Source organism: Anolis carolinensis, unplaced genomic scaffold, assembly GCF_035594765.1.
Source record: "Anolis carolinensis isolate JA03-04 unplaced genomic scaffold, rAnoCar3.1.pri scaffold_10, whole genome shotgun sequence".
NCBI lineage: Eukaryota > Metazoa > Chordata > Lepidosauria > Squamata > Dactyloidae > Anolis > Anolis carolinensis.
This window is the reverse complement of record NW_026943821.1, coordinates 21,642,405-21,664,307: the sequence shown is the minus strand read 5'-3', so window position 1 is coordinate 21,664,307 and position 21,903 is coordinate 21,642,405. Positions and strand designations below refer to the sequence as shown.

The 21,903-nt window shown below is 42.0% G+C and overlaps 1 protein-coding gene across 1 annotated transcript; it reads right to left on the bottom strand.

The window, feature by feature from the left end:
- Positions 1 to 13,902: 13,902 nt before the first annotated feature.
- pef1 (penta-EF-hand domain containing 1) lies at positions 13,903 to 21,602 on the bottom strand. The gene is made up of 5 exons (XM_003225545.4): positions 21,455 to 21,602; positions 18,657 to 18,939; positions 16,815 to 16,970; positions 15,609 to 15,752; positions 13,903 to 14,872 (listed from the first exon to the last, which is right to left on the bottom strand). Exons 1-5 carry the CDS (start codon positions 21,479 to 21,481, stop codon positions 14,643 to 14,645), a joined length of 840 nt encoding a protein of 279 aa, XP_003225593.1. The 5' UTR covers positions 21,482 to 21,602; the 3' UTR covers positions 13,903 to 14,642.
- Positions 21,603 to 21,903: the final 301 nt, after the last annotated feature.

Genomic DNA, 21,903 nt, shown 5'->3' with positions numbered 1-21,903 from the left:
TGGGAAAACATTGACTCCAGTATAAGCCGAGATACCAATAAAATTACCGTATATACTCGAGTATAAGCTGACCCGAATATAAGCCGAGGCACCTAATTTTACCACAAAAAAACTGGGAAAACATTGACTTCAGTATAAGCCGAGAGTGGTAAATTTCAAAAATAAGAATAGATACCAATAAAATGACATTAATTGAGGCATCAGTAGGTAAATGTTTTTGAATATTTACATAAAGCTCAAATTTAAGATAAGACGGTCCAACTCTGATCAACTCAAATCATTATTCTCATCTTCTTCAATGGAAAAGTGTTTATGTATCCTTTTAATAATAATAGAGTAAAATAATACAGTAGAGTCTCACTTATCCAAGTCTCGCTTATCCAAGCCTCTGGATTATCCAAGCAATTTTTGTAGTCAATGTTTTCAATATATCATGATATTTTGGTGCTAAATTCGTAAATACAGAAATTACAACATAACATTACTGTGTATTGAACTACTTTTTCTGTCAAATTTGTTGTATAACATGATGTTTTGGTGCTTAATTTGCAAAATCATAACCTAATTTGATGTTTAATAGGCTTTTCCTTAATCCCTCCTTATTATCCAAGATATTCGCTTATCCAAGCTTCTGCCGGCCCGTTTAGCTTGGATAAGTGAGACTCTACTGTATTTACAAATTTAGCACCAAAACATCACAATGTATTGAAAAGATTGACTACAAAAACATTGACTACTACCTCACAATGTATAGTTTGCATGTTCTGTTTTATCCTGCTTGCATCCTACTTTTAAGTGTTGGATTTTATGGTGTTTTGTATAGATGTCTGTTTGATGTTGTTGTTTCTATATATGCATACTAGCTGTGCCCGGCCACGCTTTGCTGTGGCGTTGTCTGGTGGTGTCTGTATTTTATAGGCAGTGTGGAAGAGGCCTAAGTGAGGCCTAACTTTGCCTGTCCCCTGGGCTGAGTGGGTTGCTAGGAGACCAAGTGGGCAGAGCTTAGCCTTCTAACTGGCAGAAATTGGATAAAAACTATTATTCCTCTCCCTCTAATTAGGACTTTATTTTTCTTTTCTTTTTGTTGTATCAACGTAGAGGCGTGGATAAGGGGTTGTGCTGCCAATTTTCGAGGTTGTGGGGTGTTTAGTTTTGTTGTTTTGTCGGTCGCCAGGATTCCATCACTCTTTTATATATATAGATGACCATTGGTCGGAGCATTAATAAATTGATTGATCCATGATCTAAAAGGCCGATTGCGTTGGATAATCCAGAAGGTTGGATAAGTGAAACTCTAGTGTAACTTGTGACAGCCACAAAAACAAAGTTTCTGGAGTTTTGAAGAGATTGCCGCCAGCCTTATGTGTCACTTTCCTGTGTCTTTTCAAAAACACAAAGATGTGTTTTATGAGAAATGGGATCAAAGAAATTAAATTCCCAGCTAATATTTTATGGAAAGATAATGAAGACTCAGAAAACGATCGACCGAGGCATTGCCAAATAGCGGCAGACCCAGCCGCCCAAATTCATGGCACCGAAGTCATCAAAACCTTTGCGGCCCCCAGGCCTTTGCTATGGGCTTTTGTGGGATTTACTCACTTTAGAGAGAACCCTTATTGCTAAATTACTTTTTTGAGCCATAAAGAGGTTGAGCACTGCCAGAAGAAGGAGCTACGGGGGGGGAAAACGACAATAAAGAGAGAAATGAAGCCGAGGGAAAAGTTTGCACAATTTCAGAGCAGAGAAACAAATCAGAAAATCAATCTCAGAATGAAATACAAGCCAACAATAAGCTCAAGGAGAAATGCCTCCAAATTAATAATAGTCTGGTGAAGATAATGAAGGAAATGGAAGAGAAAAGTAAAATAGTGGACGTGATAGCTAAGACAGCTGGAACGGGGATTTTTTCCTCCATCAAAGGCAAACAGCAGTTGGTTACTTTCGGGATACTGACCAACAATCCTGAACCAAGGAGACCAAGAGTAACTTTGTTTATTATTCTATATCTGAATAACCTAATGGTGCAGCAGGTTAAACCGCTGAGCTGCTGAACTTGCGGACCAAAAGGTTGCAGGTTCGAATCTGAGGAGCGGAGGGAGCACCCATAGTTAGCCCCAGCTTCTGCAGACCTAGCAGTTCGAAAACATGCAAATGCGAGTAAATCAATAGGTGCCGCTCCGGCGGCCGCAGGAAGGTAACTGCACTTCATGTAGTCATGCCAGCCACGTGACCTTAGAGGTGTCTATGGACAACGCCGGCTCTTCGGCTTAGAAATGGAGATGAGCACCAACTCCCAGAGACGGACACTGTTCTTCCACAGTGAGGACATCGGTTTCCAGCCGGAGAACGGTCCCAGTCAGGGTTGGCTTGACACACCTTCCTCTTGGTAAATTTTCCCTTTTTTACCCTCCATTTGTGCTTTTTCGAATTCCACAACACTGCTGGTCACAGCTGACCTCCAGTTAGAGCGCTCAAGGGCCAGAGCTTCTCAATGTCTGGAGCTGGACTTAGGAGGCTAGTTTGGCAGTTCAAGCCTGGGTCGGGGTGAGCACCAGCTATCAGCCCCAGCTCCCTGCCCATCTAGCAGAAATGTGAGTAGATAAATAGGTACTGCTTTTTAAAAAGCAAGGAGGTTATAAAAGGTGCCCATATGGCAATTTAATCCAGAGGATGATGGAGCAACAGCACCACCCTGTGGCCGGAGTTGAGCACAACGTCCAGATGCCGGGAATGGAAAAGATGGGAAAAGCCTATCTATGTATTGTCTATGTACTGTTTGTCCTTGTTGACTGTATAATAGCATTAAATGTTTGCCATATATGTGTTCTGCAATCCACCTTGAGTCCCCTCGGGAATATAAATAAAGTATATTATTATACCTCACAACCTCTGAGGATGCCTGCCATAGATGTGGGAGAAACGTCAGGAGAGAATGCTTCTGGAACATAGCCATACATCCCGGAAAACACACAACAATCCTTTGATTCCAGCCATGAAAGCCTTTGACAATATATTATTATTATTATTATTATTATTATTATTATTATTATTATTATTATTATTCTCTGACATAATAATGTCCCGTGCCAAACTACAAATCCCATTATTCCATAGCATTGAGTAATTCCAGTTGCAGTTAAAATGATGTCAATGGGAATTTATTCTATGGTATCAATGCACCCAGAGAGGCAACTGAATACCTGTTCCCCCCATTAATACTTCTCTATACAATTGCAAAACAGCTTTTCAGGTATGCCAGACATTCACCTTCCTTTTGTATCGCAAACATTCCAGCCGGGCCTTTTTGATGGACGTTTAGCATTGCCTGTTTATGCTAAACCTTTCAATCCTGGGGCTGAGGACATGTTTATGGAAGAGCTTAGAGCAAAATGCCATAAATAATTGAATACAGAAGTGGGGAAATCTGTGTGGGGCTTGCTGTCATTTCTTCTGGAGGGGCTCAGCTCGGTGTCAGTCGGAGCCCGGATTAAAGCAACAGGAGGCAAAGCAGGAGGATGCAATTAGTTCGAGTGAAAGGCTTTCAAAGATCCCTTTCAAACCTGTTGACTTCGGTGACAGCAAGATCCAAAGCCGACGCCGGTATCGTCCGCATTTCTTCTATTTCAGCAAATCGGTTCTCGCCCACTTGTTGAATTATTCCTAATAAATAATTTTGATAGGAAAGTCCTTGACAACTATGCCAAAAGAAAGAGAAAAACTAGTGCTGGCGGTATGTGTTGCTCATATTGTTGTCACATACCCTCTGAGTTTGGATCCCTTTGAAACTGGAAAAACAGTGAATAAAGAAGTGGCCGGCTTTTAATTATGGGAAAATAATAATAATCTATATATATAAAAGAGTGATGGCATCATGGCAGCGGACAAAACAACAAAAGTAAACACCCCACAACCTCGAAAATTGACAGCACAACCCCTCATCCATGCCTCTAGGTTGATACAACAAAAAGAAAAGAAAAATAAAGTCCTAATTAGAGGGAGAGGAATCATTGTTTTTATCCAATTGCTGCCAGTTAGAAGGTTAAGTTCCGCTCACTTGGTCTCCTAGCAACCCACTCAGCCCAGGGGACCCTTTATCTTAACTACCACCACTTCCTCAATACTTTATTTCCCATACCACCATACTTTGCTACAGCAACGCGTGGCCGGGCACAGCTAGTCTATATATATAAAAGAGTGATGGCATCAGGGCAGCGGACAAAACAACAAAACTACAGGCCCCACAACCTCGAAATTTGACAACAAAACCCATCATTCACGGCTCTAGGTTGATACAACAAAAAGAAAAGAAAAATAAAGTCCTAATTACAGGGAGAAGAATAATAGTTTTTATCCAATTGCTGCCAGTTTGAAGGCTAAGCTCCACCCACTTGGTCTCCTAGCAACCTACTCAGCCCAGGGGACAGGCACAGTTAGGCCTCACTTAGGCCTCTTCCACAAATTATCAGATTTTAACTGGATTATATGGCAGTGTAGACTCAAGGCCCTTCCACACAGCTATAGAATCTTATATTATCTGCTTTGGATTATCTTGACTCCACACTACTAATATAATCCACTTCAGTGTGCATACTAAACATAAAGACAACCATACAACAGACATTCAATACCACCACTACCTCAACAATTTCTCACCAACACCACCAGAAAATGCCACAGCAACGCGTGGCCAGGCACAGCTAGTAATAATAATAATAATAATAATAATAATAATAATAATAATAATAATAACAAAACTTTATTTATACCCCGCCACCATCTCCCCAACGGGGACTCGGGGCGGCTTACATGGGACCATGCCCAGAACAATACAATATAACAAAATATAAAAGAACAACACATCATAACACATTAAACAATACAATAGATAATAATATACATTACAACGCAAAATCAGGGAAAACAGGAATTTTCTCCTAAGACTTCTAGCACAATATGGCCAACTTTCACCAGAAGCTGTCCATTGAATCGCATGGGAGGATCTACAGAGGTGATCTCTTTAGAAATCACCTCTGTAAAGCCGGGCTGTGGCGCAGACTGGTTAGCAGCTAGCTGCAATAAATCACTCTGACCAAGAGGTCCTGAGTTTGAGGCCAGTCCGTGTTGGGGTGAGCACCCAACAATTTTTAAAAAATATATATAGCCCCTGCTCCAACTACCTGAAAGATAGTTGCATCTATCAAGTAGGAAATGTAGGTACCACTTATATGTGGGGAGGCTAATTTACAACACCATAAAAATCATCCAGCCGCCATTGGAATGAGGAAGTTGCCGTCGCAGTGGATGATGAAGCAGCTGTTCCCCCTGTGGCAAGAATCAAGCATACCCTCAGGAAGCTGGAAGCTGGAGAAGGTTTAAATTGCCTCTGCGTCTGTCTCTGTCTCTGTTCTATGTTATATGGCATTGAATGTATATAATAAATAATATAATATATCGGCGCTCCATGCAGTCATACCGGCCACATGACCTTGGAGGAGTCTATGGACAACGCCGGCTCTTCGGCTTAGAAATGGAGATGAGCACCAACCCCCAGAGTCAGACATGACTGGACTTAACGTCAGGGGAAACCTTTACCTTTTTTTATATATACTTGAGTATAAGCCGACCTGAATATAAGCCCACCAGGACCCTCACATGGGTATAAGCCGAGGAGGTTTTTTTCAGTCCTAAAAAGTGCTGAAAAACTAGGCTTATACTTGAGTATATACAGTACATTGGATAGACCACATGAGCTCTAGTTTCTGATACGGAACATATGCCATCCACTAGTTGTCATCTGCTTGCCTACAGAAAACCATATTTAAGCATCTCTGATGTGCTCTATCCAATGCAATCTTCTGAATCAGCTCCCCCAATAACCTAAGGAACAGGCCTAAAAATGAAGACACCAAGGTTCATACTGCTTCCCGGTGTCACATGGAAGGGACCAAAGTAGAAGAAGAGAGGGGCTTCGTGGACAACAAGTTGAACATGAGCCAACAGTGTGAAGCAGCAGCTAAAAAAGCCAATTTTGGGCTGGATCCAAAGGAGTCTAGTGTCCAGATCAAGGAAAGTTGTGTAGCCCCTCTCTTTGGAAGCCTCTGCTTTTACTTTAATCTTTCCTGAATCATGCAAGTATGACTCTGACCAGAAGATGGCACAGGAGACACACTGAAAATCCAAAGGTTTATGGAAGGAGGGATGTGGGCAGATCTGATGGTTTCAACAGCAAGGAGCAAAAGGGTTTGGGAATCCAAAGCCTTCAGTCAGTGGAGGAATCCCGTAAGTGGACAAGGCGGAGCATTGGTGACCATAGTTTTTTGGAGGAATTGACATGTATTCCCCTGGTCTCCTAAATGAGAGATAGACACAGGGTGGACAGCGTTATCTCCCTGCTTTTGGAAAGGATGCCATCAAAGTAGAAACATTGCAAGTACATCCCTTCTTGTTGCCACTTTGACTGATTAGCCACTGTTCATTCCTTGTTTTATATAATTTGGGGAGTAGGGGGTGCAACCGGCCAGGTTGGGAGTGAACTCCCATGACCATGAAGGATTTGTAGGGCATTCACCTTGAGTTTTGGGAGTTGTAGTTCATCTACATCCAGAGAGCACCGTGGACTCAAACAATGATGGATCCGGACCAAACTTGTCACGAATGCTCAACATGCCCAAATGTGATCAGTGTTGGAGTTTGGGAAAAATAGAACTTGGCATTTGAGAGTTGTAGGTGCTGGGATTTATAGTTCACCTACAATCAAAGAGTGTTTGGAACTCCGCCAACAATAGAACTGAACCAAACTTGGCCCACAGAACTCCAATGACCAACAGGAAATACTGGAAAAGTTTGGCGGTCGTTGACCTTGAGTTTGGGAGTCGTAGTTCACCTATATCCAGAGAGCACTGTGGACTCAAACAGTGATCTGGACCAAACTTAGCATGAATACTCAATATGTCCAAATGTGAACACTGCTGGAGTTTAGGAAAAATAGACCTTGACATTTGAGAGTTGTAGGTGCTGGGATTTATAGTTCACCTACAATCAAAGAGTGTTTGGAACACCACCAATTGGGCCAAACTTCTGACACAGAGCCCCTATGAATAACAGACCTAGGGGTCCCGACCCCCAGGTTGAGAAACACTGAACTAGAAGGTAAAGACCTGAATCCACAGGACTTCTTTTTTGGCTTCATTAAGGCTCCTGTTTAATTCCATTTCCTCATCCATCTCCCCTCCCGGCCAGGAAGGGAATTTGTCCTTCTCCGATGTCCGAAATGCCTGACATTGCTCAAATCCCCTTAAGCTGCCGGCTCAAATGGCCCTGCTTTATGTCCCTCGCAAATGCCGGCTGCGGCCCTTGAGCCTCCCGAAATGATTATCCCATTAAGCAAAAGAAGCCTGAAGCCTGAAATCAGCAATTCTTGGCACACTTGGGCCGGTGGAGGAGGGAGGCCACTTCGATCGATCGGCCGAGAAAATGTGTCTTGTGCTTTCCTCTTTTTTTTTTGTAAATAGGAAAAAGAGAGAGGAATGGCAAACACTAATGTTGGGTTCCAGGAAATTTTCAAAACACAGTTAAAAGGAACAGGCAATAAAAGGCAACATTCTATTAAGAAAAGGCCATTGGAGTGGGATTGATGGCGAACAAGGGCAGCAAAAGCCTTCAAGCATTTTGTAAATGGAAAAGAACCAGTTAAAAGACAAAAAGAGTCTCAAAAGGGAGTTCCAGTGCATGGGAGCAGTCACCAAAAAAGCCCCATCTCCTATGTTTCAACCAACTCTTTAAACCAATTTTCATTGGCATGATGGATACAGAAAGCTGGAGATGGCCACCAAGGGTTTCCAGAACGCAACAAAGAATGTGTAATAGCCCAAAGTGTGCTTTTTGATGTTCTAGAAATGGAGCCAACGGGGAGAAATATCATTCCTTTCAAGCTAGGGAGATGTTTATGTATTTATTATTTATTTACAGTACTTCCTCATTCCTTTCCACGTGCTGCTGGCAGGTTTATGGTGTTGTAAATTAGCCTCCCACATAAAGGTAAATGTAAATGTTTCCCCTGACGTTAAGTCCAGTCATGTCTGACTCTGGGGGTTGGTGCTCATCTCCATCTCTAAGCCGAAGAGCCAGCGTTGTCCATAGACACCTCCAAGGTCATGTGGCCGGCATGACTGCATGGAGTGCCGTTACCTTCCAGCCGGATCAGTACCTATTGATCTACTCACATTGGCATGTTTTCGAACTGCTAGGTTGGCAGAAGCTAGAGCTAACAGCGTCTGGATTATCCAACGCAACCTGCCTTTTAGTAGTCAATGTTTTTGTAGTCAATCTTTTCAATACATTGTGATGTTTGGCTGCTAAATTTGTAAACACAGTAGAGTCTCACTTATCCAAGCTAAACGGGCCAGCAGAAGCTTGGATAAGAGAATATCTTGGATAATACGGAGGGATTAAGGAAAAGCATATTAGGTTTCAAATTAGGTTATGATTTTACAAATTAAGCACCAAAACATCATGTTATACAACAAATTTGACAGAAAAAGTAGTTCAATACCCAGTAATGCTACATAGTAATTACTTTATTTAAGAATTTATCACCAAAATATCATGATGCATTGAAAACATTGATTACAAAATGCGTTGGATAATCCAGAACATTGGATAAGCGAATGTTGGATAAGTGAGACTTCTGTATTTCCTTCTATCCTTCATCCTTAAACAAGTGACAGCATTCCGTTCCCTTTTTTTTAACTAGCTTAGCCCAGCCACGCGTTGCTGTGGCATTGTCTGGTGGTGTTGGTGAGAACTTGGTGAGGCTGGATGGCCATCTGTCAGGAGTGGTTGGATTGTGTCCTCCTACATGATATAAGGAAGTTGAACTGTATGATCCTTAGGGGTATCTGCTAACTTTAGGATTGTATATTATTATTATTATTATTATTATTATTATTATTATTATTATTATTATTATTATTAAGAGGCTGGCTGGCCATCTGTTGGGAGTGTTTGGATTGTATCGTCTAATGGCAAAGTTGGGTTGGACTGGATGGCCTTTAGGGGTCTCTCCTAACTGTCTGATTCTATGATTCGATTTGTATTATTACTGTGCAGATATTGGATGGCCATCTGTCAGGAGTGGTTGGATTATGTCCTCCTGCATGATATAAGGAAGTTGAACTGGATGATCCTTAGGGGTATCTGCTAACCTTAGGATTGTATTATTATTATTATTATTATTATTATTATTATTATTATTATTATTATTATTATTATTAAGAGGCTGGCTGGCCATCTGTTGGGAGTGCTTGGATTGTATTGTCCAGTGGCAGAGTTGGGTTGGACTGGATGGCCTTTAGGGGTCTCTCCTAACTGTCTGATTCTATGATTCGATTTGTATTATTACTGTGCAGATATTGGATGGCCATCTGTCAGGAGTGGTTGGATTATGTCCTCCTGCATGATATAAGGAAGTTGAACTGGATGATCCTTAGGGGTATCTGCTAACCTTAGGATTGTATTATTATTATTATTATTATTATTATTATTATTGTTATTATTATTATTGAGAGGCTGGGTGGGCTGAGTAGGTTGCTAGGAGACCAAGTGGGCGGAGCTTAGCCTTCTAACTGGCAGCATTTGGATAAAAACAATTATTCCTCTCCCTCTAATTAGGACTTCATTTTTCTTTTCTTTTTGTTGTATGAACGTAGAGGCATGGATGAAAGATTGTGCTGCCAAGTTTAGTGTTTCTGGGATGTGTCGTTTTGTTGTTTTGTCCTAGGCCGAAATTTCATGAGGCTTTCACTCCATTCCCTTTTCTTCTTTTTGGCCAAAGATAATAAACCAACATGGTTTTGTTGAGGTTTTGTTGAATATTTTCCTGCATCCACCAAAGCAAGGAACCTAAAATGCTCTGGCCCAGTCATTAGAAGCAAACCTGCTCCTTGGGCACGGAAAATAATCGTCTATGGCAGTGTTTGCTGGAATTAGCTTATCAGCCCCACCCTTCCACCATCATATCCTCCTGCAGCCGGTGGAGAGATGAGCCTTTGCTTTAATGGGGTTCAAAGTATCTCTGGCGGGGAGTCGCTGTAACAGATGGAGTTAGACTCCTGCCCCTCCTCTTTCTGCCGTTTTCAGCAGAAATTTCGCGTCTGTGATGGATACAGCGAGGCGGAGATGGCTGCCCACAGGTCACGGAGCACAGCTGAGGCAGCAAAGAGAGATTTTACAGCCAAAGCTGTTGCTTTTAGATGCTCCAGAAATGGAACAGGCTGGGAGGAAAGTGTTCGCTTTAAGAAGAGGGAGATTGTTGGGTACAAGCGATGATGAAGGGCGCATCTACACTGTCAAATTAATGTTGTTTGGCACTATAACTGTCAAGGCTCAATAATATGGAAACCTGGGAGTTGTTGTGTGTTTTCCGGGCTGTATGGCCATGTTCCAGAAGTATTCTCTCATGACGTTTCGCCCACATCTATGACAGGCATCCTCAGAGGTTGTGAGGCATGTTGGAAAAACTAAGCAAGGAAGGTTTATATATCTGTCGTAAATAAGGTGAGCTTGTGATGTTTTGAAAGTCCTTTTGGCTGCGAGAAATTGTGAGACAGTATCTGTGTCCTTGCTTAGTTTTTCCAATATACCTCACAACCTCTGAGGATGCCTACCATAGATGTGGAAACGTCAAGAGAGAATGCTTCTGGAACATGGCCATACAGCCCGGAAAACACACAACAACCCTGTGATTCCGGCCATGAAAGCCTTCAACAACAAAACCTGGGAGTTGTAGTTTTACAAGGCATGTTGGAAAAACTAAGCAAGGAAGGTTTATATATCTGTCATAAATACGGTGAGCTTGTGATGTTTTGAAAGTCCTTTTGGCTGCGAGAAATTGTGAGACAGTATCTGTGTCTTTGCTTAGTTTTTCCAATATACCTTACAACCTCTGAGGATGGCTACCATAGATGTGGAAATGTCAGGAGATAATACTTCTGGAACATGGCATACAGCCTGGAAAACACACAACAACCCTGTGATTCCGGCCATGAAAGTCTTCGACAACACAACCTTGGAGTTGTAGTTTTACAAGGCATGTTGGAAAAACTAAGCAAGGAAGGTTTATATATCTGTCGTAAATACGGTGAGCCTGTGATGTTTTGAAAGTCCCTTTGTTCTGCGAGAAATTGTGGGATAGTGTCTGTGTCCTTGCTTAGTTTTTCCAATATACCTCACAACCTTTGAGGATACCTACCATAGACGCGGAAACATCAGGAGAGAATGCTTCTGGAAAATGGCCATACAGCCCAGAAAACACACAACAACCCTGTGATTCCAGCCATGAAAGCCTTCAACAACACAACCTGGGAGTTGTAGTTTTACAAGGCCTTCTCTATAGTTTTACAAGGTGCTTCGAATGCGATTTTCCTGCTACTTGACAGGGGGTTGGACTGGATGGCCCATGAGGTCTCTTCCAACTCTACAATTCTATTATTCTCTGCCCAAGAATGCAGGTACCTCACCAAACTACAAATACCATGATTGCATTGCATTGAGTCTCAGCGGCAGCTAAAGTGGCGTGAAACTGCATTTGACAATGTAGATACACCCAAATGGAATGGGAAAAATGAGAACATGTGGGAGGAATAGGTAACTTGTGGCCTGCCCAATGCGGTCAAAATGCACCTTCCACCATCTCTCACCATTGGCTAAAACTGATTGGATTTAGACTTTGAGCTTGAGATGTGAAAGCCTGATCCTTTGGGGAAGATACTATCCACATAAGGAGGTGAATTTACTCTGGGTTTTAGTGTGAACTTGGACAGAGGTATTTAAAGTGCTGATCCTCCTCTCCCAATGTGGTTCAGATCCTCCGATGTTTGGAAAGAGGCATTGCAACAATTTGCAGGCTGCAGACGTGACATACATTTGGCATTCTGTATTTGCTTATTTCTCCCCAGATTCATTCATGGATTTGATTAAATTCTTCTCTCTGGGAATCTTTAGGACATGACCAACATCTACTAGAGGTTGATCATAGAATCATCCTGGAGGAGCTAATTTATCCTAGAGAACACTTCCCTAGGTTCTCCAGTACAATCTCGTAGAAGCCGATTATAGAGTCATGCTGGAGAAACTATTCATAACCCTAAGCTTAGTGAATGAGAAGGTGTAGTGGTGGCTGGCACATTATTGCCAATGCAAGTCTTAAGGATCTTTTAAGCTTTCACACAAACACATCCAGGCTGGGAGAAGTGTTTGTTTCCAGCTAGGGAGATAGCTAAATATGAACTAAGATGACGTTTTCCCATGTGAGTGGAGAACATGAACATAGCATCTAATGGAATGGGAAAATGCCATGTTCATGTGACTGAAATGTAGCTTCCATCATCAGACTCAATGACCTAACTTGGACCTGGAAGTCTTCAAGAAGATGACAAGGTTGAACATCCATCATCCTTCATCACACCCAATGTCCTGACTTGGACCTAGAAGTCTTCAAGATGACAAGGTTGAACATCCAACATCCTTCATCACACCCAATATCCTAACTTGGACCTAGAAGTCTTCAAGAAGATGACAAGGTTGAACATCCAACATCCTTCATCAAACCCAATGTCCTAACTTGGACCAGGAAGTCTTCAAGAAGATGACAAGGTTGAACATCCATCATCCTTCATCACACCCAATGTTCTAACTTGGATCTAGAAATCTTCAAGATGATGATAAGGTTGAACATCCAACATCCTTCATCACACCCAATATCCTATCTTGGACGTAGAAGTCTTCAAGATGACAAGGTTGAACATCCAACAGAAGAACATACTTTTCTGAGTATAGATCTGCACAATGTGCCCCAAATTCCACAAACCCAATGCCTCCTCTCCTCAGTCAGCTTGACCTGCCTTATTCTTCACTTATTTTTGTTTTCTATCTCCTCCACATTCAAATTCTTTGTCAATATGAAGAGAAAGCGAGGTTGCTTTTGACATCCGCCTGCAGAGAAGTGACAAATAAACAACCTGCAGCTGTCAAGCTGAGATGTAAACCGCCACAACTTCTTGGAAACGCACACGTGGGAGCCATTTTCTCGGTTGCAAATGCAGCTGATTTTATGCTAAACACTCTGCTACAAGGAAAGGCAACCGCTCATCAGTGCTGGAGCCGCGCACCGTGCCTAATGAGGGAGCTGCTCATTAAGAGCAAAAAGGGTAATTAGTGGTCCAATTTCCTTCCGAAGCTAAAAGTTAATCTCATCATTTGCATGGTGGGTTCCTCCTCCGCCCTCTCTTCCCCCAGTTTGTTTGTTTGTCCAAAAGATATCACAGCAAGTTTCATGTTGTTTCCATAGCAGTGAAATTTCCCACCCAGAAGGCATCAGATCAGTCTCGGAGGTGTTCACCACCTCTCCAAACAAACAAAACAACAAAACAACAAACAAACCCACCCAAATCTTGATGCTTAGCATTCAGATACACAAGGATCTCGATGGAAGAAGCCAAGGAAGATGAGAAAATATCATTTGATATGAGCGCTGTCCTCATTTGGAGGAGATGAAATAGTCATGTGGGACTTACGTTTTAGCCAACAATCATGTGTTGGAAATAAATGGTCCAGATGGATAAAGACATGGCATGCGACTCCGAGGATTCCTGCATAGATGGAAACAAGAAGAAAGTCTCCTTTTGCCCAATGAGCCTCCAACACAAGAGACAGGAAACGGAGAACCAATGGCATTATTGATGGCCAGATGACAACATTTGACTCTCCAGATGTTCCAGCTACGGCCACCAAACTCTTTGTTTTTCAAGCAGTTCTGCACACTCCTCACTTGGTCTATGAACCTTCAACACAAGACATGCATTCTCTGAAAGCCAAGAGCCAGACAAGTTAAGACAAGGAGAAAAGGACGGTGAGGTCCTGTGCTGCAGGATGTTTAATAAACTTTTTAAATGATAGAACCAATTAGGAAATGACATTTATAACCCAGTAGGTGTGTTATCACATACATAACAAAGAGGAAATAAACAATTCTCCGTTATTTGGGTTCTTTATTGAAGCATTTTACCTAGGTATGTGTGTGTGTGTATGTGTATTGTTACTGGAACATCCACACCCAAGACTTTGGCTCTTACAAATCTCACAAGCAAAATGTTGACAACTGGAAATAAAAAGCAGCTATAGTAGCCATTGGCAAAATAACTTGGCTCGTGTTCTTCTCATTGAATGGCAAAGAGGAGGGAGCTTAACATGGAATGGATGTCCAGACTCATGATTGATGGCAAACCGAAGCTGGAAAACTTCTTCCATTTACATGGCAACCATTCTCAAAGCTAAAGGATAATCCTAAAATGTAGGATGGAGATACTTCTTATTGAGAGGCAATGAAGGAAACTCCTGAATGGAGAGTTGTGGTGGCCATTGTCCAAGGCCATGACATTCATCTGTTGGATTAGTATTTGTTGCCTGCCCCTGAACAGCTAATGGATTCTTTGGAATCAATCATACAAAGAACCCATCCCAAGGTATCCAGCATACATAAAATCCTCTAGGGTTTCTCTTAAATGGTTCTTTCTTCTGACTATTTTCTTGGACAGTCTCCATCAGGACCACCATCACTTGTTCTTGTTCTCCCAAAAAGACAGGCCTCACAGTACGCGAGTGGCCGACATCATGAGGAAGTCCTCATAGCTGAGCCGGGCGCTGCCTGTCATGCTGCTATCCTTCTCCCGGAAAGCTTCGGTCATCGACTGGAGCAGCGTGCAAATCTGGATGAAGCGGTCCAGCTGGATGCCGGGGCTGGTGGCCTTTGGAGAATAACGGGAGATGAGCAGCTGGGAAAACTGGGGGCTCAGGTTGTATCCCATTTGGGACAGGGCTGGTGTAAAGGCAATGCAGAGAAGATAAAAAAGGAAGAGAAGAAGAGAGTCACATAACAATGAGTGCAAACTATTTATGGTCCAAGTGCTAACCCAAATGTGATACCAATACAACAAGAGCCTCAGAGATATATGTTTACATAATTTCCATGTTCCTGAATTCCTGTTGCAGAATTTTTTGTCAACCACATTTTTCACCAAGTTAAGACTACAGAAGAGGTCTGAGATAAGTACCGCATTTCATTGCATGAGAGTCACCACCACGTAATAGAAAATTGGTATTTTTGTGTTCCTCGCATAATAGTCGCAGAAACATTCATGGCTGATTCCCCTTTCCTTCTTTCTTTCTCTGAAGGCAAGGCAGTTAAAAAACTATGAAACTGAGTTTTCTGGTGCTCCATTCTTTTAGATAATTTGACTAACCATCAAGAATTCTGGGAGCAGAACATCTGAAGGACCAAAATTTAGGAACCATTGCATTACGGGATTCAATTAAGTCTCATAACAGTTGATGGAGATTTGGATATCGCTGATGGACAAATTTAAGACTGGCAAAATCAAAGCTCGGTTAGATGAATTTTGGGTTTCTACCAACCACAGAAAGAGCAAGCAAATATTCAGGATTGTCTTGGAGTTGCCTCTTTGCCTGAAAACCATCATCTGAACAGTTCTTTGCTTAATCTGTTCACTCGAAGGACCAAAGACCCCACTTCTCTCCCTCTGCTGATGTCTCACCTTGATGCAACTCATTGCAATTAATGCATCCGGACCGGTCGCGGTCATACTGCTGGAAAAGATTCCGCCATTGCTGGATGAAGCGCCACAGGGCCGAAAAGCCATAGAGATCTATGCGCCCAGACCTGGTTTTATCAAACATGTCTGCCAAGACAGGAAGGAAAGAAAGAGAAGGTCAGGAAGAGACCAAAAACTGAAGTAAACCTGAGAAAAGGATCTATTTTCACTTTTGCCTCTGGTCTATTAGGGTTTGAAGATTTGGAAATGTTTCAAAATACATATGGCCACTGGAGGTGCCAAAAAGTGTCACACCAAAAGTTTAAAAAATACTTATCAATACTCTCAAACACTGCAGTCTGTCTCCAGCCCAAGAAGCTCTTCTTCGCTGCATATTTTCATGCCACATTCTGACAGCAATAACAAGTTACAAAGATGTCTTTGGGGGCCATTTTGCAGTCGGCAAATTCTCCCCAAGGAGCCATCCCACAACGTAACAGCAGAGCATGACTTTTTAGACTGAATTATTGTTAGAGCATTTAAAAAAATCTTGCCTTGACTGTCTCTGTCTTGCGCGACCAGCTGCAGAGACAGAAGACAAAGCAGTGAGCATCTCCCCCATTCTGCTTTTTATGGGGAGGGAAAATGCGATATACAGTCCCGTTCGAGGAAAGCAAGCGTGACAGCACATGAGCCTCAGTCACAAATAGACTGTGATAATCACCCTGAGCATTTAGTCAGCTCTTTTAAAATTGTTCAATGCGCTGTGCATAGATTACGGGGCAGTCCTCCCAAGGGGGTCACCATTGTTGCGACACAATAAATCTGGAGGAGGAATGGAGAGCATAGAAAAAGCAGCCATTTGCTCTAAGCTATCCTGTGCATTCAAATCCAAAGTGGAATTTCAATTATGGGCTTCTAAGTTTACTCTGTTTGGGTGCATCTACATGGTAGAATGAATACAGTCTCCCTCATTTATTTATTTACTTAAAAATACTGTTTTTAGACTCTTCTGTCCTGAAAAAACAATCACAATCTCTCCCAAACTGTCCCAAATGGAGACCAAAGGGAGTAATGCAATGCCACTTCAAGCTGTCTAACAATTATAGTTGTTACCGCCCAATGTATTGCACATTACAGAAGTCCAGCCATGCGGTCTCTAGTGCATGTGTGCATCTTAAGACCCGAATCCCCTCAATGAGAACTCACTCATCATCATCATACAAGTTTCCTCGTTGAAAGCAGACCAGTTGGAGTTGACAAGGGCCTGCCGGAGCTCTTTGGCTGAGATGTAACCGCTGTGGTCTGTGTCCACGCTCTGGAACCAAGCAAAGGCGTCGGGGTCCACGCCAGGGGGGGCATTCCCTGCAAGGGGAGACAGCAAACCATCTGTTGTCCCTCTGCCACCATCATCATCACCATCACTATCATTCACATCCTCTCCATTTATACCACACTTTTCTCCAAAAGTATGACAAATAAAAACAAACCCAACACAAATAAAACTTACCAAAAGAGAGAGAGCAACATTAAAAATATAGTTAAGCTACTCATAACATTCAATATATCTAAACGTGCTTTGAAGATAGTAAAAGGGGTTGCAAAGGTGGTGAAGTTGTGTTGTTTCAGCAAGAATCAAGCCTTCGCCTGTTACGGGAGACAGATGCACGGTCATAAAGTTTTATTTCACACACTCAGGACAGCAGCTTCGTTGCTCCTCGGATACCACCTTGGAACCTTAAATAACGCAAGAGGGATGCCGTCCAGAACGTCACTCTTAATGGAAATGAATAATTCAATTAGCTATCTTCTTGCCAACCCTCCTGTAGGCGTCAAGGGCTCCAGATGCAGGTGGAGAGGCCCTTTAAGTGATGGATGCCCAAGACCGACGACTTGGGTCCTGGAAGCAGTTTACAGGTAGCACAGAATGAGCATTGGGAACTCTGGCAAAATCCAGTCTTTCTGGAGATGAAATGGGACCTTATTTAGGATATTAGATATTTAATACTGTTGGGATCCTAGGATTAGAATCTGCCATGTTTTAAATGTTTATGCTGTGATATCATATTGTTACGTCATGCTTAGTTTGCTACCGAGTGTTCTCTAATTCACCAACAGTTGTACTATTATGCACCTTTAACAAAGGTATAAATAGCTAATGGGAATGTGAGTATATTCGAGATACTGCTTGTTAAAGCTAATGGCTAATAGAGGCTGGAACAGTATATCTCATTTACTAGACATCTGCTGATAATGACCAGGATGAGTTACAGAGTTGTTTTGAAAGCTAGCCAAATTCTAGTATTATGAGGTATTTTAACTATGTGGGGCCCTGCCTTGAACCGTAAAGAGAAGTGATTTGTTACTGTTGTTGTTATTTTTTCTGCTGTGAAAAGTGGAAATAGGGGAATGAGATATTGTTTTAATTGCATGACCAATGAGGTAAAAGACTGTGAGGAGTATAATGGACAGGGAAATGAAGACGATTCAAAACTACAACTTACAGATTTTGTAACTTTTTAGACACTGTGTAATAATAATAATACTATTGTATATACATGTAATATTAATAATAATATTATGATGTAATAATAATTATAATTCACTATTATAATTGTATATTTATATTACATGCAATATTACTAATAATATTGCAATATAGTCGTATAATATAATATATTGTATATATATATACTTGTAAACCGCCCTGAGTCCCCTTCGGGGTGAGAAGGGCGAGATATAAATGTCAATAATAAATAAATAAATAAATAAATAAATAAATAAATAAATAATTCTCCTTGCAGCTTAAGGCAGGCACAACCTGATTAAAACAGCGGGGTGAAACAAAGTTATATTAAAATTCATCTAACAAATACACACAGGTAAAATGCAACTTACAATTTACCGATAAAATGTAATCTAACATTCACAAGTTAAAATTGACTGGGTAAGGTGCGACAATAACTTGCTGTGGTAGTGGGATTTTTGGGACCACAAAGGCCTACAGATGACAAATACATTTTGAATGAAAAGAGGGACATGACAACTCACCTCCAGGGCCTCCTGCCCCATAGGGTCCAGGCTGAGGGGCGCCGTATGGGTTTGCAGAGGGCTGTCCGTAGGGTCCTCCTGGGGCCGAGCCTCCTCCATACATGCCGCCAGGAGGGCCAGAGGAAGGTTGGCCATAAGGTCCCCCACCAGAGGGTGGACCATAGGGAGCCCCGGGGGCCGAGCCGCCATAAGGTCCCCCGGGATGCCCCCCACCTCCATACTGGGCTCCATGATAGCCTCCTTGTGGAGCCCCCGGAGCTTGTCCTGGTGATCCAGGAAAACCCTAAGGGAGACAAAAAGAGCTACGAATGCATGGACAGGACAGCAGCATGATCAACATAACCTTGAATATCTAGTTCTCATTGATGAGTGAAGACTAAAGATTACAACTACAGCGCATGGCTTAGATGTTTGGAAGACGCTGTCATGTCGTGCTCCTTTTAGGCCTTGCCCACCTCACAGGGATGTTGTGAAGCTGAAAATGGTGTGCTGGTTGTGTCATTTTCACTCTCAGGGTGCATCTACGCTGTAAATTAATTAATGCATCTTGACACTAATTTAACTGCCATGGTTCAATTACAGTAGAGTCTCGCTTATCCAACGTAAATGGGCCGGCAGAACGTTGGATAAGCGAATATGTTGGATAATAAGGAGAGATTAAGGAAAAGCCTATTAAACATCAAATTATGTTATGATTTTACAAATTAAGTACCAATATATCATGTTATACAACAAATCTGACAGAAAAAGTAGTTCAATACGCAGTAATGCTATGTAGTAATTACTGTATTTACGAATTTAGCACCAAAATATCACGATATATTGAAAACATTGACTACAAAAATGCGTTGGATAATCCAGAACGTTGGATAAGCGAGTGTTGGATAAGTAAGACTCTACTGTATATGGATTCATGGGGTTTGTAGCTTAGTGAGGCACCTGCCCTCTTTGGCAGAGAAAGGTAAAGACGTGGAGTCCAACTGCATCAATTCTACAGTGTAGATGCAGGGTTGTTGTGAAGCTGCAAGTGGCATTTTCTTGGTGACAAAGAAACAGTGCGCCTTCCATCAGTACACACCAAAGAGTCAACAACACACACAAAGATTTTGACCTCAAAAGCAGAGTGAAAAGAATCGACATTGTGAATGTGGCAGAAGCTACTGGAAAAAACCCGTACATACGGCTACCGTTGTGTTCTCAAAGTCAAAATAACAATGCTTGTTGACTGGCTCAACAGGCAGGACTGGTACCAGCATCATTGCCCAAATATCCCAGAGCCTTCCTCTATGACACAAGTGAGGAAGTTTCCCCAAACTCCTTTGATTATAAAGGTTTACTGTAGACAATTGCTGAAGGGTAAATGCGAGAAAGGAGACAAGGGCCATCTAATCTAAGCTCCTATCCCAGGGGTTCTCAACCTGGAGATTTTTTGCAGTTAAATCTGAGTAAATGGCCCTGAAATATGCTGTACAATCTCATCTATTCCTGATAATGAACCATGTTAACTTATGGGATTATTGTAGTCAATTTGTTAGTAGTCAATGTTTTGTAGTCAATGTTTTCAATACATTGCGATATTTTGGTGCTAAATTCGTAAATACAGTAATTACTACATTACGTTAACTCTGTATTAAACTGCTATTTTTGTCAATTTGTTGTAAAACATGATGTTTTGGTGCTTAATTTGTAAAATCATAATGTAATTTGATGTTTAATAGGCTTTTCCTTAATCCCTCCTTATTATCCAACATATCTGCTTATCCAACGTTATGCCGGCCCGTTTATGTTGGATAAGCAAGACTCTACTGTATATATATATATATATATATATTGGCCTTTGGAGATACAGTCATTAATTAATCAGCCCCAGAGGGTTTTTAATTATCTTGTATTTACATTAGAGTCTCACTTATCCAAGCTAAACGGGCCAGCAGAAGCTTGGATAAGCGAATAACTTGGATAATAAGGAGGGATTAAGGAAAAGCCTATTCAACATCAAATTAGGTTATGATTTTACAATTAAGCACCAAAACTTCATGTTATACAATAAATTTGACAGAAAAGGTAGTTCAATACGCAGTAATGTTATGTTGTAATTACTGTATTTACGAATTTAGCACCAAAATATCACAATATATTGAAAACATTGACTACAAAAATGCATTGGATAATCCAGAACTTTGGATCAGCAAGTCTTGGATAAGTGAGGCTCTACTGTATTACGATTTTACCATGTATGTGTTTTAAATGCAATTTTTATCCTGTATTTTTGTTTTAATTGATATATTGTATTACTGTTTTATCTTTTTATAGTGTGATTTGTATTATGTTGCCTATATTTTGTCCTATGTTGTTTGGGCCTCTGCCCCATGTAAGCCGCCCCGAGTCCCTGCGGGGAGATGGTGGTGGGGTATAAATAAAGTTTTATTTTATTTATTATTATTATTATGGCACCAAACTCCTTTTCCTTTTTCCTGACTGAATATTTCCCCCAAAACTTCCCCATGACGTCACTCCCTACCTCACTCCCGGATATGACGTCGTTTTCTAACTCTATTTGATGTCACTCCAAGCTCAAACACCTCTTCCTGTTTGGTGAGAGCCTCCTGTTCCCAGCCTTGGACTTTTACTTCCTGGAGCCCATCCACTTCCTCTCTTCATCCCCAAACCGTTGCTGTCCCCTGGGCAACGCCCTCACCATCCCCATGGCAACAGGGGTTTCAAGTCCCCCACCCCACCCACACACATTTCCGCCAGCCCGTGCGGTTTCAAGGCCCCCCTCTCGCTCGCTGGCTTACCTGTCCATACGGGTAACCGGCTGCCATGGAACCTGACGCCTCGAAATAGGGCCCCTCACTCGCTCTTCCCCGTTCTTCCTAGCCACGCCCAGCCCTCCTTTCGGATCTTCCCATTGGTCACAAGCTTCCCCCTCCTTCTCACTCATCTCCATAACTCCGCCCACTCCTCTTTGGGGCTCTTCTGATTGGTCGCAGCTTTCCCTTGTTTGCCATAGCCCACGCCTCGCTTCTTTCAGGCTCCGCCCACCTCTTAACGGCTCTTCCGATTTCTCCTTCGCTTTCTTTCGCCACGCCCACTTTGCAGCACTCGCCCCGCCTACCCGCTCTTCCGATTGGTCGCAGCCTCTTCCAGACGCTGTCAGTCTTCCTAATAGGAGGGGAGGGACTTCTTCTTTCAAAAATGGAGTGTGAGTGGAACTCTGGGATTTCAAAAGGAAATGAAAGCAGAT

What these genes read in the sequence shown, in the direction of transcription:
- pef1 (XM_003225545.4), bottom strand. Translation starts at nt 21,481, where the DNA reads ATGGCAGCCGGTTACCCGTATGGACAG. An exon ending in CCGGTTACCCGTATGGACAG is followed by an intron (nt 18,940 to 21,454) that starts GTAAGCCAGCGA and finishes TGTCTCCCTTAG; the next exon opens with GGTTTTCCTGGATCACCAGG. An exon ending in TTGCAATGAGTTGCATCAAG is followed by an intron (nt 14,873 to 15,608) that starts GTGAGACATCAG and finishes CCTTTACACCAG; the next exon opens with CCCTGTCCCAAATGGGATAC.